Raw genomic sequence first — 14,886 nt, 5'->3', positions numbered from 1 at the left:
TGTGGGTTCCGCGTGAATATAAAGTACAAGAATAGCCATTTGACATACAATACAGAAAAAAAAACCGTTTTCTAAACATTACGTTTGCTGAATGTTCTCAATTGAAATGTATGTATTCTTAGAGTCAGACATTAAGCTATGCATGACCTAACGCAGCATATTGACAGGTATCGCTTCAATCTAGTCCCAAACGTGGATTGGCCTCTAACACTTTTAGGTACTCACGTAAAACAAAAGTCGCAAGCTGTTAAATCGAGGGGGCCAAGGGATAGCGCCGTTTCGATGAATGACGTTGCCCTCCTTGTTCCTACAAAGCATTCATTGGGATTCTCGCAGTGTTGCCCCGTTTTGCTGATAGTGTGTTTTCATTAACTGGAAAATGGGCCATTATGGTGTGGGAAATTACAAATCATTGTAAGTATCGCTTAGAATTAACGGTCACCGCATTTTCAGCCTCTTTAAAAACAATGGGCTGATGATTTCATTCGCCGAAATCGCGCACCATCAGTAACTTTTTGACCCACCTCTAGTTTTATAGGATGTGTGAAAATAGCCTTTTTTGTACTGTTTTAATTTTAGCTGGATTTTATCACGACAGACATCCAAACAGAATCTTGGTTTTTCATTCTCGGAAGGGTAGATGAAATACAAATTAAAGTTTTAATATAGTTTAGAAATTGTCTCTCGCTTGCGAACATACTTGTAGCATCGAGAGAGATGTGAAGAGTGTGTGTGACAATCGTACATTCGGTACTCTTTTACTTCATACGCCATGACAATGCAACACATCGGTATACTTCTGATCATATTGGTGATTTATCTCCGGTTTTTGATAAAATGCCTTTTTTGTGCCCAAAAAGTATTATATAATAATAAATAATTTCATTCGATATGTAAATGTGTAACGGAGTTGTTCCAAAAATCTTAAGAGGCATTTCAGTTACTATGCATAACCAGGAAGGGAGAGTTACACCCATCAATCCCACTTTGAAATCTTGTTATAACCTCACGCAGAGCCGGTACCATTGGTTCAGTTGGCACAAAAAACTAGACAATTTCTTTCAAGGCAGGGGAGAATTGTTCATTCACAAATGTGTATATTCCTGTCCCCTTTCAGTAAGTGATATGGTTCTTGATGCAGTTTGGTCCTGCGTTATATCTGAGGAATTACAATAACTTGAGCACACAGAATTTTAGAAAATATATTTTCTGCTATCAGAAAATATGTCTTCCAATCCAGTCAAATTTAGCACAATTATTTGTGCTAAATCATTATTGATTCGCAAAATACAGAGTATTCATTCTTGTTTAAACATAGTCAATTTGGTTCATAAAACTAAACTAAATAAGAAAAGTAATATATTTTTATTCCTGTACTTGCTATTCAATTAAGCCAAAACCCTTTTACGAATTTCTAAAGGTTTAAACTTTTGGGCCTTAAGTTATCGGGAATCTAACCAAAGACCTCTTGCATATTAAGCTAACACCCCAACCTGATGGTTACGAGGTGAAAAAAGGTGAATGTGTGTACGTACATCTATATTTCCTTTTTTAAAACAATCTTATTTCTAAGATCAATAATAAATTGATCTTAACACAGTTTATTTGATATGTATATCTTTAAAACATTGACATGGATACTTTTAACAGATTTCTACAATCAATTTTAAGTTAACATAAAGTTTATTGTTTCAGATGTTTTAGTGCAAATAAAACATATTTGAACATAATTAATTTTCACAATGTCAAAAGAACAGTATGATTGTTCAGCTACTCGCTGTCTGTATTTAAAAATTATGCAATGTGATGAGTTATCGATTAGTGGGATTCAGGGTTACGATAATCATACAATTTGTTTAAACAGTTTTAACAAGTGGATCAAATTCCACGATTTCTCTAGGTCATGGAATCTATTTACTCTACTTCAAAAAGTTTCCAATTATGAAAGGTGTCATTTGAGTAAGGGTGCATAATGTAATTTGTATTATTATTAGAAAGGCAGCCAGCTATTAGCTAATACTTAGTTTAATAAAATAAATTTAAGACAACTTTCTTCTTAGCCACTTCTTTTTTTCTACGGACCGGTTTCAAAGCTACATAAGCTTTTTTATCCAGGTATACTGAACTAATGAATCTTGTCCTAGTGTTTTACCAGTGGTTACTACATATTATCAAATAAATATACGTTGAAACATAGGGAGCTAAAAAATAAAGTCTTTGTCATTTTGCTCTTGTAAAGATTTACTTTCATAATTATTTTTCCAATTCCATATTTCGCTTCCATACATTAGAGTTGGCACTAGAACTCCATTGTGAACTGCTAGTTTTGCCTCCTGCGATAAACATTTGCTTGTCAAAGTAGATTTCAGTGCACCGTTCACCCTTTTTTCTGGCACTCACCCTCCTTTCAATATCTTTCTCAGTTTTTCCATCCCTGGCAAACATATTTCCCATCTGTATCTACACAAATTCTTCTACCTGATTCAGAATATCTCTGTTCTATTTATATATATTTATTTATTTATTTATTAACGGACATTGTCCATGTAATACAATTTATAAGGTTTAAATATTACAATAAAAGAATAGTTTAAAACATTTAAAAAAAAGAAAGAAGCATTGACAAACATAAGGGACATCGAGACAAGATCTGGACTATTTATTTAGTGCTCGTTTAAATCGTTGTAAACTTAAACCAAAAAAGTCCAGATCTTGTCTTGAGTTAACAATACGACAAAGGCGGGTCATTGGAGAATTTAGGCCATAGTTTGTTCTATGCTGATCGATGAACAGTACTTCATTGTTTCTCAATCTACGAGTCGGAATATTGAATTTTACTTGTCCCAGTAATGACGGAACATCGATTATACCATTTAGTATGCCGAACATATATATGGAGTCAATATTAGTTCTACGTTTTTGTAGACTATAAATATTTAACATTGACTCTATTTCAGCATAAGAATAATTATCTCTCTCCAGTCCGAGGATCCACGCTATTTTTCGAAGCAAGCGATGTTGGACTGATTCAATGTGATTTATGCGATTGACATAGAATGGAGACCAGACCACGGAGGCATATTCTAGAAGAGGGCGAACAGTTGAGCAATAAAGAGTTTTGATTGTACGGACATGAGTAAAATCAGAGGATATTCTGTTAATGAAGCCAAGTAATTTCAGTGATTTATTTACTGTATTATCTATATGCTTGTTGTATGTCAGTTTATAGTCCAAAACAACTCCTAAATCTCTGATGGACTTGACTACATCAATTTTGGAGTTTTCTAATAGGTATTCGAAGGAAATTGGTTGTTTTGTTCTATGAAATGACATTATTTTGCATTTTTTAATATTTAGTTCTAATTTATTGAGTTTACACCATCGGTTAAAAGAGTAAATGTCTGATTGAAGAAGAAAGCAGTCTTGTAAAGTTTGAATTATTTTGAGAATTTTGTTGTCGTCCGCGAAGAGCCAAAAACGAGAGTAAGAGAATGATTTAGCAACATCATTAATAAACAAATTGAAAAGCAGGGGTGCCAAATGAGCACCCTGAGGTACACCTGATGTAACATCAATACTGGTTGATAAATAGTTATTTATCCGAACATTTTGTGTCCTACCAGTTAGATACGATTTAATAAATGAGAGTAATTAATCTCTTATTCCCAAGGCATGTAATTTATACATAAGAATTTTATGATCTACTTTGTTAAATACCTTAGAAAAATCTGTATAAAGAACGTCAATCTGCTGACCATTTTCGAGTGCTTTGACAATAACCTGGGTATAATCTACCAGGTTAGAGGTGGTTGATCTGGCAGATCTAAATCCATGCTGTTCATCGATCAGTATATTCTTAAACATGGGCGTGATTTTGCTAGCAATTATAGCTTCAAACATTTTAGGGATACAAGATAATGTTGAAATAGGCCTATAATTGCTAACATCAAACATATATTTATTATTTATATTTTCATTCCTTTCAAAAACCATCACTTTCGATTTATCAATATTCATAAGCTAATCGCTTTTCTTGCATACATTGTAGACTTTGGTTGCCAAGAATTGCAGCTCTTTTTTGCTGCTAGCAAGAAACATGACATCATCAAGTTATACCTAACTGTTAACTGTCTTCTGTATGTGAGTGGTAACTCATTTTTGCTCTTCATACAGTTATCGATGAATATGTTGAACGACCATGATGACATTACACATTCCTGTTTGACTCCTTTAGGAATCTTAAACCACGATGTGAATGACCCATTCACCTTCACACATGCTGTGCTGTCCTTGTACAGTGACGCAATAGCCCTTGTCAGGTTGCCATTCACTCCATACTCCGATAAAACCTTACAAAATTTATTTCTGTCAACTCTATCAAATGCCTTTTGCAGATTGTCAAATATATGGTAATAAATAGTAAGTGTTTTGGCTTAGATTTTCACGATCATTCAGATGCACAAAAAGTTTTTCTGGGTTATGCCATGTGTCGTTCGTACTTTTTACTGACGATCGAGATCTACAAACATCCCGACAATATAAATGGAGATGATGGGATGGGATTAAAATCGTCCTGGTACCTAGTTATAAAGAAATCACATGAAAGCGTAGACTGAAGCGCCACAGATTTCAAATTGACAAGCTATAGACGGCAATGACAGAGATACAGTACAAATCCTAAGTACTTAACGTTGCACATCTGTCTACACAAATGACACCAACCCTGATGATGGGCGCTGTAATGCGATCCAAAACGTGTTCATTCAGTGATACCATTATTATTTAAAAATAACTTAATTATTTAAGTTTAAATATTGATAAAAAAATATGAAAAATATCCATATTCATCTTAGATTCATTACCCAAATTATGAATTACGCGGCCTAGGGTAGTTTGTAGTTGGGTTCTTTTGTTGGACAACAAAATGAAGTAATTTTGTGAGTAAACCGAGATGGTATTTCATGTTTATATTTATTTATTTGAAAAATATCTATCACCGTGGAGATCTTCAGGGGCTCGCAACAATTGAATTGGGATTAAATTGTTTTAATTATAATAATAAAATTTGTTTTTAGTTTAATTCCGCTTTTATTCATCATTTTCGCCAGTGACTGACATCCTCAAACTGGTGGGAGACTAAACAAATGCGATACAAGCGAAAGCAGGGGTTGTCAATCATGATTTTGTGTGATTATAGTAATAAACAAATTTTAATTAAATTTAGTCTCTCACCAGTCTGACATTGTCGGTCACAATGAAACCCGGTCACTGATGACAATTATAAATAAAAGTGAAACTAAACTAAATATGTGTTTTTATTTTTAAAATTACAATGCAATTAATTCCACCAGGAAATGTCCGTAGTAAAACTCAATCTATGAATTATTTTATGTAAAATAATTTAATTGGTGATCTTTCAAAGTTAATAAGTTTAGGGACTTAAATAACAAAAAAAAAAGTCAATTTGGTCTACTGATTTACTATGTTTAAAATTAACAAATCTTATCTTATATTTGAATCGGTTTGTGGTCCTGTGGCTAGTAGCGTGGGCTCACGGATCAAAGGTCCGAGGCTCGCCCTACTCTACTACAACTTGATTCCCATTCTAATAGTGAGTTATTTCCAACTCTTTGAAAAGCCACCAAAATTGAAATATCTTCCGTGCGCGGGAAAAAGGTCTTAAGTCATAAAATGTTCAAAATGACTTAAGTATACAGTTATGAAGCTATTTTTTTGTTCATTTTTTGGTGTATTTGTCATAAGTTATTGATACTAATCAATCGTTGGATTACAGGTCAAAAAGTCTTTAGTCATACTTCTAATTTTCAGGCTGTTTCGGAATGTATTTTCTCACGCGGTCACTGCCCAAAGTTCCATGAGTAACTGGCATAACATTAGCAATGATTTATTACAAATGGCTTAGTATGACATCCGGTCTTGCTAAGTGGGGCATTCCATGTAAAGTGGAACAACCAGGTTAATTTTTAATTTCCATTTATCGCCTTTAATTTATGTACTAATATAGCTAAATTACTTTTTTTTTATAAATCTGTACAAAAATATTTTTAAAAAATAATTAAAATGACTTTTTTGTCAATAGAAACAATAACTTTACATATATTTACTGTTTAGAAATCCCATCAGTTACAAAGCATTTAGTCCCACTAGCCACAATTTAGTTTTTTTTTGTATTTTTCTACAACTGTCATTAGACTTCTATTTTATTAAAACATAAGTGTTCAATATTACATGTTTTGCAACACAAAAAATCTCTCATTTATATTTAGTAGTTTGCATTTATTTATTGTTAGGCGATGGTTTTTGCTAAAAACAAACATCTGAATGAAAGAACTGAAAGTGTCTGAATTCAATGAGTGTTTTGTTTTTTAAAAAAAAACATTTTGGTATATCGTCAACGGCAATCCATCACCGCATCTGTAATATCCACTGCCTAAGTCATCCAGTTATGGCATATGGCAGTAAATATATTTAAGCATAGCTAGTAAAAACAAAATAAAAATATTTCATACAATTTTATTGTAAAGAAAAATTAACCCAAATGTTTTCGAAAATCCATAATTTTACTGAACACACAAACAAAATGTCTGAGACTCCTCTAAAGTGGTCAAATTTGAGTTACGCGGTGATGGATTGCCGTCAACGATATATTGTTTATTAATTAACTAGTTGTTTAAATTTATATTTTGTACAACTATCGAAATAAAAACATTACTTGAGATTTCATCAATGATGATGCCTTGCACCAGGTGGCGCAAGGGCGCTGCATTGGTATACCAGATGTGGCGCATCTTGATTATCTTTTACATGAAGGTAAGGTGGTCAGTCTTATGCTTTCTTTGTCGCTTCATGTACCAGTCTAGGGACAGTGAAATATTGCAGTTTAAAACCACCCTTTAAACTAATATTTGAATTGTAGATGTAGTTGCAAAACTTGTTTGTATGCTTTTTCTTCTTTTAAGAAAATCCAAAATCGTCCGAAACAGGTTTTGTAACTCTACGATGAGTCGTAGCATGACATGAGTTTCATGTTAACGTGAGGGAATCAAGCCTCAGGTGCGCCCAATGTCAATTGTCACAATGTATCTACCCAAGTTTATTTGTCACAGATGTGTATGTATTGAAAATTCATCCGGAGACATTAATAACACAGTTTTTTTTTACAAAATATATATTTGAATGGGTATTTTTATAACATACATCTATATGACTATGATAAAATCTGGGTACCAAGTACTGACATCTTGTGGTACCAGACGCTAAAAATTTATTTAGAAATTCGCTTTTTATCATCTCTGTGAAGAGATTACACAAATGTACATACATATAGTAAAGTATCTCCCACTGCTTGAGTCTATGACAGTATATCATATTATTTACAGGCTATATTAGTTTCTTGCAACTAACTGGAAAGGAAATTTATATCATCCGATCTAATGGTAGATGTCTGTTTGGTCATGTTTAAAGGTATATTTTACATGTGTAATAATATTTATTTTAATTTAGACAATCATAATAAAATACTGATCATTCGACAGTCATTAATTTTATCATAAAAATAGTTTCAAACAATAAAAAAGGACTATAGAGACTATACTTGTTATCTTAAGATGTGAATAGTGTTATGAAAGGTGAAGAATTGTGGGCTTTAAAAGAAAATTTGTTGTTTAAAAACTGGATTCTTTTTAAAATTTCAATCAAATTCAAGGATTATTGAACAAAATTAAACCAAACACATTTCTACAAATTTTAATGGCACCCAAGGTGGGAGGGATTTGTATTTTGCTCTTTTCACTTCAAAATATTTTTTGGCCATTCAAAAATACAGACCGAACAATACACAAACATTTTGAAAGATTTTTGTTCATTTGTGGTAATTCTATGGACTTATCAAACTTGATTTGAGATTTGGACAGTCAGAATTTTACTGTACTAATTAATTTATACATATCTAGCTAGTTTGGTTTCTACCATTAATTATATTAAAATGTAGAATTTTACATCTATTAGCCACGTACAAATGATTCCCGAATTCTAAGGACAAATAAATAATTTAATATATCTAACTACATATCTACCAGGAAAAAACACTCAATGAGAAAGTTCAGTAGTTTTAAAAAAAATAAAATAATTATACTGAGCCAAAAAACTTAAAATAAAAATAATTATGCATCATTATCAGCGTTATGATTTTTTCAAGTATTCAAATTTTGAAATTACTCAAAGTACGTCACACGTTCTCTTCAGTGAGTTCTGCTGATCGGTGAATTGGGTTCCTGTAAATCGGAAAATTATCACAACACTATCATTGGTTGATTCGAAAGAACTGGTGATGTCGTTCAAAGTATGTAGTTTTTATTACTATCATTTTTATTATTTTACTCATCTTTTTCAAGAAACTTCCCCGTACAATTTAATGCTCAAATTTTTACTGAGCGTAAGAAAGTATTTTTTATATTCAATTTCTCGTACCACTGAACTTCCTCATTGGATTTTATTAAGATCTTGTATGTACAAATCGGCCCCTTAGAGTCAGAGAAACGTAGCATGATTTTGCCTACTTTACAGGAGATACAAATACAAAAAAAACAGATTAATATAATAGTATAAATTTTAGCTGTTTTTAAACACTTGATATTTTTTAAAACTGACGTCTCATTAGTTTTTTATTTGTTTAAAAGTAAGTAAAAAATTTACTGCTTCTTAAACCTGTTTTTGATTTCTTCTGTAAAGTAGACGAAATCGAGATATGTTTCTCTGACTCTAAGGGGCCGAAATAGCAGCGCTATTTCAGATGTTTAGGGTTCTATTTTAAATTACTAAAATAATTAACTGAAACCACAAACTATCAACTATAATAATAATAAAATTTACTATATATAAACAATGTCAAAGATCCTAAGGGAACATTATTTTGTCTAAATTACAATGAAAACAAAACAGAACACCAACATGGATTATGCGATACATAATTTCTAACAAGGGTAGAATATTTCAATTCATAATTTATCAACACATCAATATAGGATTTTTTATTACACTGCGACCAAAATGTTGTGAATACATCCTTTTAGGTTACTTCATAATACATGTTCATTCATAATTATTATGCTATGGAGCTATGTGTATATTCAGTAAATATATGTATATAAATAAGTATGCAATTTATACACTAGATATTGTACGGTAAAAGTAAAGGTGTTTTGCTCAAAGTAAGAAAAGTCAAACTCGCATACAAACACTAACACATAAAGTTCTGTCTACATTTGTGCTTTTAAAGCAAAAGGCTTTCAATTTGTGAACATAAAAGCGTAACAAGTATCTTAATGTTAAGAATCTGCTAATATCACAGGCAGATAAACATTTCATTCCGTAAAGTTAAATGGTGGACCGCAATGTTTTCATTATTTAAAGATTTTAATGTACACATACTTAACAAGAACGTGTTTTACAAACGAGTGTGGGGAAATTGCTAAGTTATACATTTGAGGATTGAAAACAATAGTTACATGAATAGAAGAGGGCGTTTATCATTCTCTGGTCCCTTTTTCTGCAAAATGATGGTTTTATGCCCTTAATAGCAGGAGAATAATATTGACTATCTTAATTATTGTGAGATGAAAATTCAAAGAAAAGCAGACACAGATACATTGTTATATTGTTTTACTAACAGATTTTATGCTTAAGTTGAGTTCATCCAGATTTTAAATCTTCCCTACATTTCTACCAATATATTTAAAATCAATACTGCAAAATTATAAATCACCAGCTCAAGAACTCATTACACATTGTTGAATAAATTTGGTGTTGACTGTTGTCATATCCACATCTATTAAATTACTATGTTTGTGGGCTATTCAAAGTATTTACTACACTGATATTAATTATTAATGGCAACCAATTAGATAAGCAATGTGACTTTTATTTCAGTGAATATATTATTTTATAATATAACAGAGGGTGCTGGTGTTCTTATGGCTAACCTTTTATGGCAACACTTTAAAAACAGCAGAATTAAAATTTGGTGTTGCCACCATAAAAATTAGTTGTAGTTCTGATTTTCACTTTAATAAAAAAAAAAAAAAACTGTATGCAGCATGTAAATTCCAAATGTGTATGTTCCAATTCGGATTGGCTAAAATGAATTAAATTGAAGTTTACCATTATAATGCGTAGTAAGGTATTTATTTGCGAACTACAAAATAGACGTATACTTTTGAATTGGTCATTTGTTAACATGGTACCTGAGTTAAAAGAATTCTTTATAATTTAACTGGAATGATATAAACATGAAAAAGTTCATAAGTACAAAGAGGAATACATTAGGATATCTAAGTCCATTTCTAAGCTTTCCGAACTAAATGAAAACTCTTGGTATAAACTCTGATTTTTACTATTTTACATTACAAATGTTTGTCAGTTATTAAAGTTCTTTGTTATCTAATAATTTGAGTTGATAGATATAACACTTTATACGTAGCCAGGAAAAATAAGTTGATCACAATAATAAAGAATATTAAAATTTTAAATCACACTGCCTAAAAAATATATTTATTTGACCTTAAATAAAAATATATGTAAATTTTCTTCAAAAGAAGCCATTTCTTGTAACGATACTGTGTATGATTTCGATGGTTTTTTCAAAAACTGGTTAATGTATTTTAATTTGCAATGTCTTATGTCTTCAGAGCACCATTTATAATGAGAAATATATTGTTTGGAAAATTTATTTCAATATTTTGACACAAATATTACACTCTAGTTTGGCACATCTCGTAAAACTTAAATGGTTTATATTTTTGCTAAGTAAATTATTACATTACTACAAACTTTAGTATGTTCTTACTTTATTACAATACAAGGAAATTATCATATTATTTGATACAAATGGATAATGTCTATCAATTTTTTTTGTTGTCATGCAAAAAAGAAAATAAATACATTTAAATCAAATTTGAAACAAAAAAAAATATGTACCTTTTTTATGGTAATTGAAAGAAATTAAACTTTGGTGAGGGGAATTTATTTCTGTCTTTTAAATCCAACACTTATTGAGCATTTTTTAATAAGTAATTTGCTAAAGTGACTCGTATGCTTTAAATTGTAAAAAATCCTAATCTTTACAAAATTATCTTATCATAATATTATAATTTTCCTTTACAAATTAGTTGTTGTATTGTGGACTCACGGAACAAATGTCCGAGGTTCAAATCCTATTCTATTTAACTCTTTTCCCATTTTTTCAGCCCAAGTTATTTACGACCTTTCGTAAATGGTCTGAAAATTTTAATAATTCGTAAATATAACTCAAATGTTTCTTTTTACATAAAAAAAATCTTGATGCAATTTTTCACAATACAATAAAAAATATGGTGCTATTTTGAAACATAAAACACAATTTAATAGCAAGGATTTTCTTAGCAGAGTTAAATGAGAAATTTGCATAGCACTTGTAAAAACGTTAGAAGATTAATTTCTTGGTTTTGAGTCGATCTTGTCTATCTCAGTTAATCAAGAATTCACAATATATTTTTTCATATGTTTATGGTACACACACACACAAATACGTTAAAAATACTAGATAGATACCTACCTGTATCGTTTTCACACACATTAGATAATAATATTCACTTACACATATAAATTCATTATAAAAACGACACTTAATATTAAGGATAATAAGGTTATATAAGTTTAAATATATAGGATGATTGGCATGTTAGGTAGGTACCTATAAAACACACAATGAGACAGTCTACAAAATGCCGTTTAGCTGCATAGCTGAACCGTGCATTAAGAATATATGGTTTATTTTTTTATGGCTGGCCAGCAGCCCCGCGGTGAGGCACTATATGTATAAATTTCATAGAAATATATTATACTAGTTACACACTGATCAGCGTTGCAGCCAAATCATTATTTGTATCCCGCCTCAGTTGAAATTGCAGGAAGGCACTACATCAATAATTACTCTATTAATTTCAAACATCTAACACAGTTTTACACCCTAGACAATTATACTGAGTAAGGTTAGTCAGATTAGTCCAATACTAGGGTTAGTTTTGTGACAAACAATAAGTAATGTCGACACGTAGGTACAGATACTTCCTCTTAATATAAAGCCTTCACATTTTGGACAATATTGAATCACAAATATGTAGTACACATTTAAAGAACACCGATTACTTGTATAATTAAAATACACAAATATCTAGTTTAGGTAATTTCACGTTCTACACAAATATTTAAATTATGTTTTGAATAAATTCTTATTTAGTATAAATATGATGACAAAATGCTGTAAATTGTTTAAAAAATTGTAAAAAAAATTGACCCTTATTACGTATTTACATATTTCGTAGAACTTTTAAAATATTTCTTGTGAGAAATTGTAATGGCTTAATCTAAAAACATGTTCTAATATCAAAGGGGAAAGCATCGAGTTCTTTTATGAACTGCAACAGAACTAGAGTCTCTTACTTTTTTAAGTTTGAATAGCATTGACTTTTCTCTTTTCGGTGAGAGTTCTGGTAGATCTCGCACTTTGTCATACTGGTCGGACACTTTATCACTATCTAAGCAAATAGTTTCTATATTCTGTATACTTGCATCACTATTACAAGATTGCTTCCTGGGGTAAAAAGGTTCTAATTTGTGCATAGAAGGCCGACTACAAATATTGCCCTCTTCGTGAATTATTAATGAATTGTTCTTACTCACTGGAGATTCAGAAAGGTTTATGGATTCAGATTTTGCTTCAATTACAGGTGAGAGAGTTCTTTCTGAGTACTCAAAATGAGATTCTACTGTATTGTGATCAGCGGGTATTTGATCGAACTTTTCGATGAATATTTCTGGAATTTTGTCCATTGTACTGTTCGGTTCTTCTTCTAATGTAGTTGAATCACTGTGTTCTGAAATAAATACACTTTCATCTCGCAGAACATTAATCTTGGTTTGGATTGTTTCGGTATCTTTGGAAGAAATTTTTTCAGGACTTGCAAAAACTGAATCAGAGTAGTAACTCTTAGAATCGAAGTTTGATGGATTTGTTCCATCCGGAGAAGATACAGAAACAAATTTACTTGTATTAGGACTTTCATCATCGATTGGTCTGAAATCGAGATTTGTCAAGTCAAATACTGTTCTATTTTTATAGGAAAGGTCGCGTTTGATGGATGATCTTTTTGATCGGATTCCAGATGAAAAACAAGGTTCGTAGATATCCGAAAGACTTGTCCTATCAGACCTCGGTTCTTCGTAAAGAGTTAGATTTCTGGTCTCAGTTGCGTCTGAAAGAGAATCATCTTGATTAGAAAGATCTTCAATATTTGATATATCAGGAGCGTCAAATGTAAACTGAGTTCCTTCCTTATCAGGACTTAACAGAGGAGCCGATTGAGAATGGTCCTTAATATCGACAGATTCTATTGAATCATCGATTTCATAATCTATGATATTTGTTATTGCTGGAGGTAATGAAAATGGAACATCGAAATTGAAATGTGGTCTATGCGGTTTTTCAGCATGGCATCTGCTGCTGGGTGATTTGTAGGATATATCAGTTGAATAATCAAACTTTTTGCATGCATGAAGACTATCCATTTTCTTAGAAGCATTATTCTTTTTGATAGCTCCCAAGCTTAAAGAAATTTCTTTATGCGTATTAGAGGTATAAGTTTGGTCTTGCGGTTCATCGCTTGTAGAGCCCTTGACTTGCATAGTAATATTAGAAGACTCTAAAGATTTACTATATTGATAGCATTCTTCATTTCTTCTGCAGCACATAGAATAATCTCCATTATCACTTTCGTGCCCGTAAAGCGACACAAAGTCCTCAGAACAAAACTTTTCAAATAACTCTTGCGAACTCAACCTAGCTGAACCTGTTTTGTTGTAAAATGCTTCAGTCGGAGAACGATCATACAACGCATTCGCACTGGAGCGTTTGGGCTTTTCATTTTTACTTAACTTATAAAATTTACCTAAATGTTTTTCAAAGAGGCCTCCGGGGGCGCTGCCACCAGAGTCTGTAGTCTTTTCGCCTAAAGAACTGACACTTTTTTGGTCGTGTCTTTTTTTAGCAATAATTCGATCCGAGGAAGTTCCTCTCATACGCGTCGACCTGAACGAGTTGTGTTTATCATAAGTCACTTTATCACTAGGGTTAGGAGCGGTTTCAATGGTTAGTACGTTAGTATCGGACAAGCTGGCTTTATCACGGTTACGCTTGGCACATGTAGGATCGCACTCGTGATCGCATCCAGCGTGGAGGTCCTCCTGCGATCTGTGCGAGTCCTCGGCGAGGGGCGAGGAGCTCGGAGAGGGAGAGTCGGGAGGGTAGACAGACTGGTCGATGCGGATGGACTTGCGCAGGGGCGGGCGAGAGCGGCGCGGAGGCCCCTGAGTGAAGCGGAAGCGGGTGGGGCAGTCTAGGGTGTGGCTGTGGGACAGGGGGCGCGCGCTGCGCGGGGCGGCATCCAGAGAGACCCCCTGACGCAGGGGGCGCCGCCGGCCGCCGCCCTCTTCAGGCGTAAGGGGCAGAGCGGCCCCGCGACCAAACTCGATAAACCAAAGCTCGTCCTTCAGGTCGCACTCTCACTTCTTCTCTTTCATGTCCTTGTTGAGATAGTGCAGCACGTAGTGGAGTACCAGGTCGTAACAGTACTTGTATTCAGTCTGAAATGCGCGTGGCAAATTATGTAGCGAGTTATAAGTATAAAGAATACTATATAATCAAATATTATTAAGGAGAATTATCAATACAATCTGTTTAAAATGAAATGAGATGCTCGACTTCCAGGCCACAGTCTGAGGCTAAAGAAAGCTAGATTTAACTCCACGGAAGCATTTCCCAAGCAATTGGGT

At 32.7% G+C, this 14,886-nt stretch overlaps 1 protein-coding gene across 1 annotated transcript in view; it reads right to left on the bottom strand.

The window, feature by feature from the left end:
* Nucleotides 1-12,523: 12,523 nt before the first annotated feature.
* LOC148271126 (receptor-type tyrosine-protein phosphatase U-like) overlaps nucleotides 12,524-14,886 on the bottom strand; it is a 37,871-nt gene continuing 35,508 nt past the window's right edge. Inside the window, exon 8 of the mRNA XM_088241805.1 lies at nucleotides 12,524-14,697. Within this exon, the coding sequence (XP_088097931.1) occupies nucleotides 14,617-14,697 (81 nt within the window). The 3' untranslated portion in view covers nucleotides 12,524-14,616. The remainder of the gene's footprint in view (nucleotides 14,698-14,886) is intronic.

Source organism: Micrasema longulum, unplaced genomic scaffold, assembly GCF_059751315.1.
Source record: "Micrasema longulum isolate JH-2025_06_02 unplaced genomic scaffold, ASM5975131v1 h1tg003079l, whole genome shotgun sequence".
In the NCBI taxonomy this organism is placed as follows: Eukaryota; Metazoa; Arthropoda; class Insecta; order Trichoptera; family Brachycentridae; genus Micrasema; species Micrasema longulum.
The sequence above is the reverse complement of the archived record's forward strand: the minus strand, read 5'-3'. Positions and strand labels throughout refer to the sequence as shown.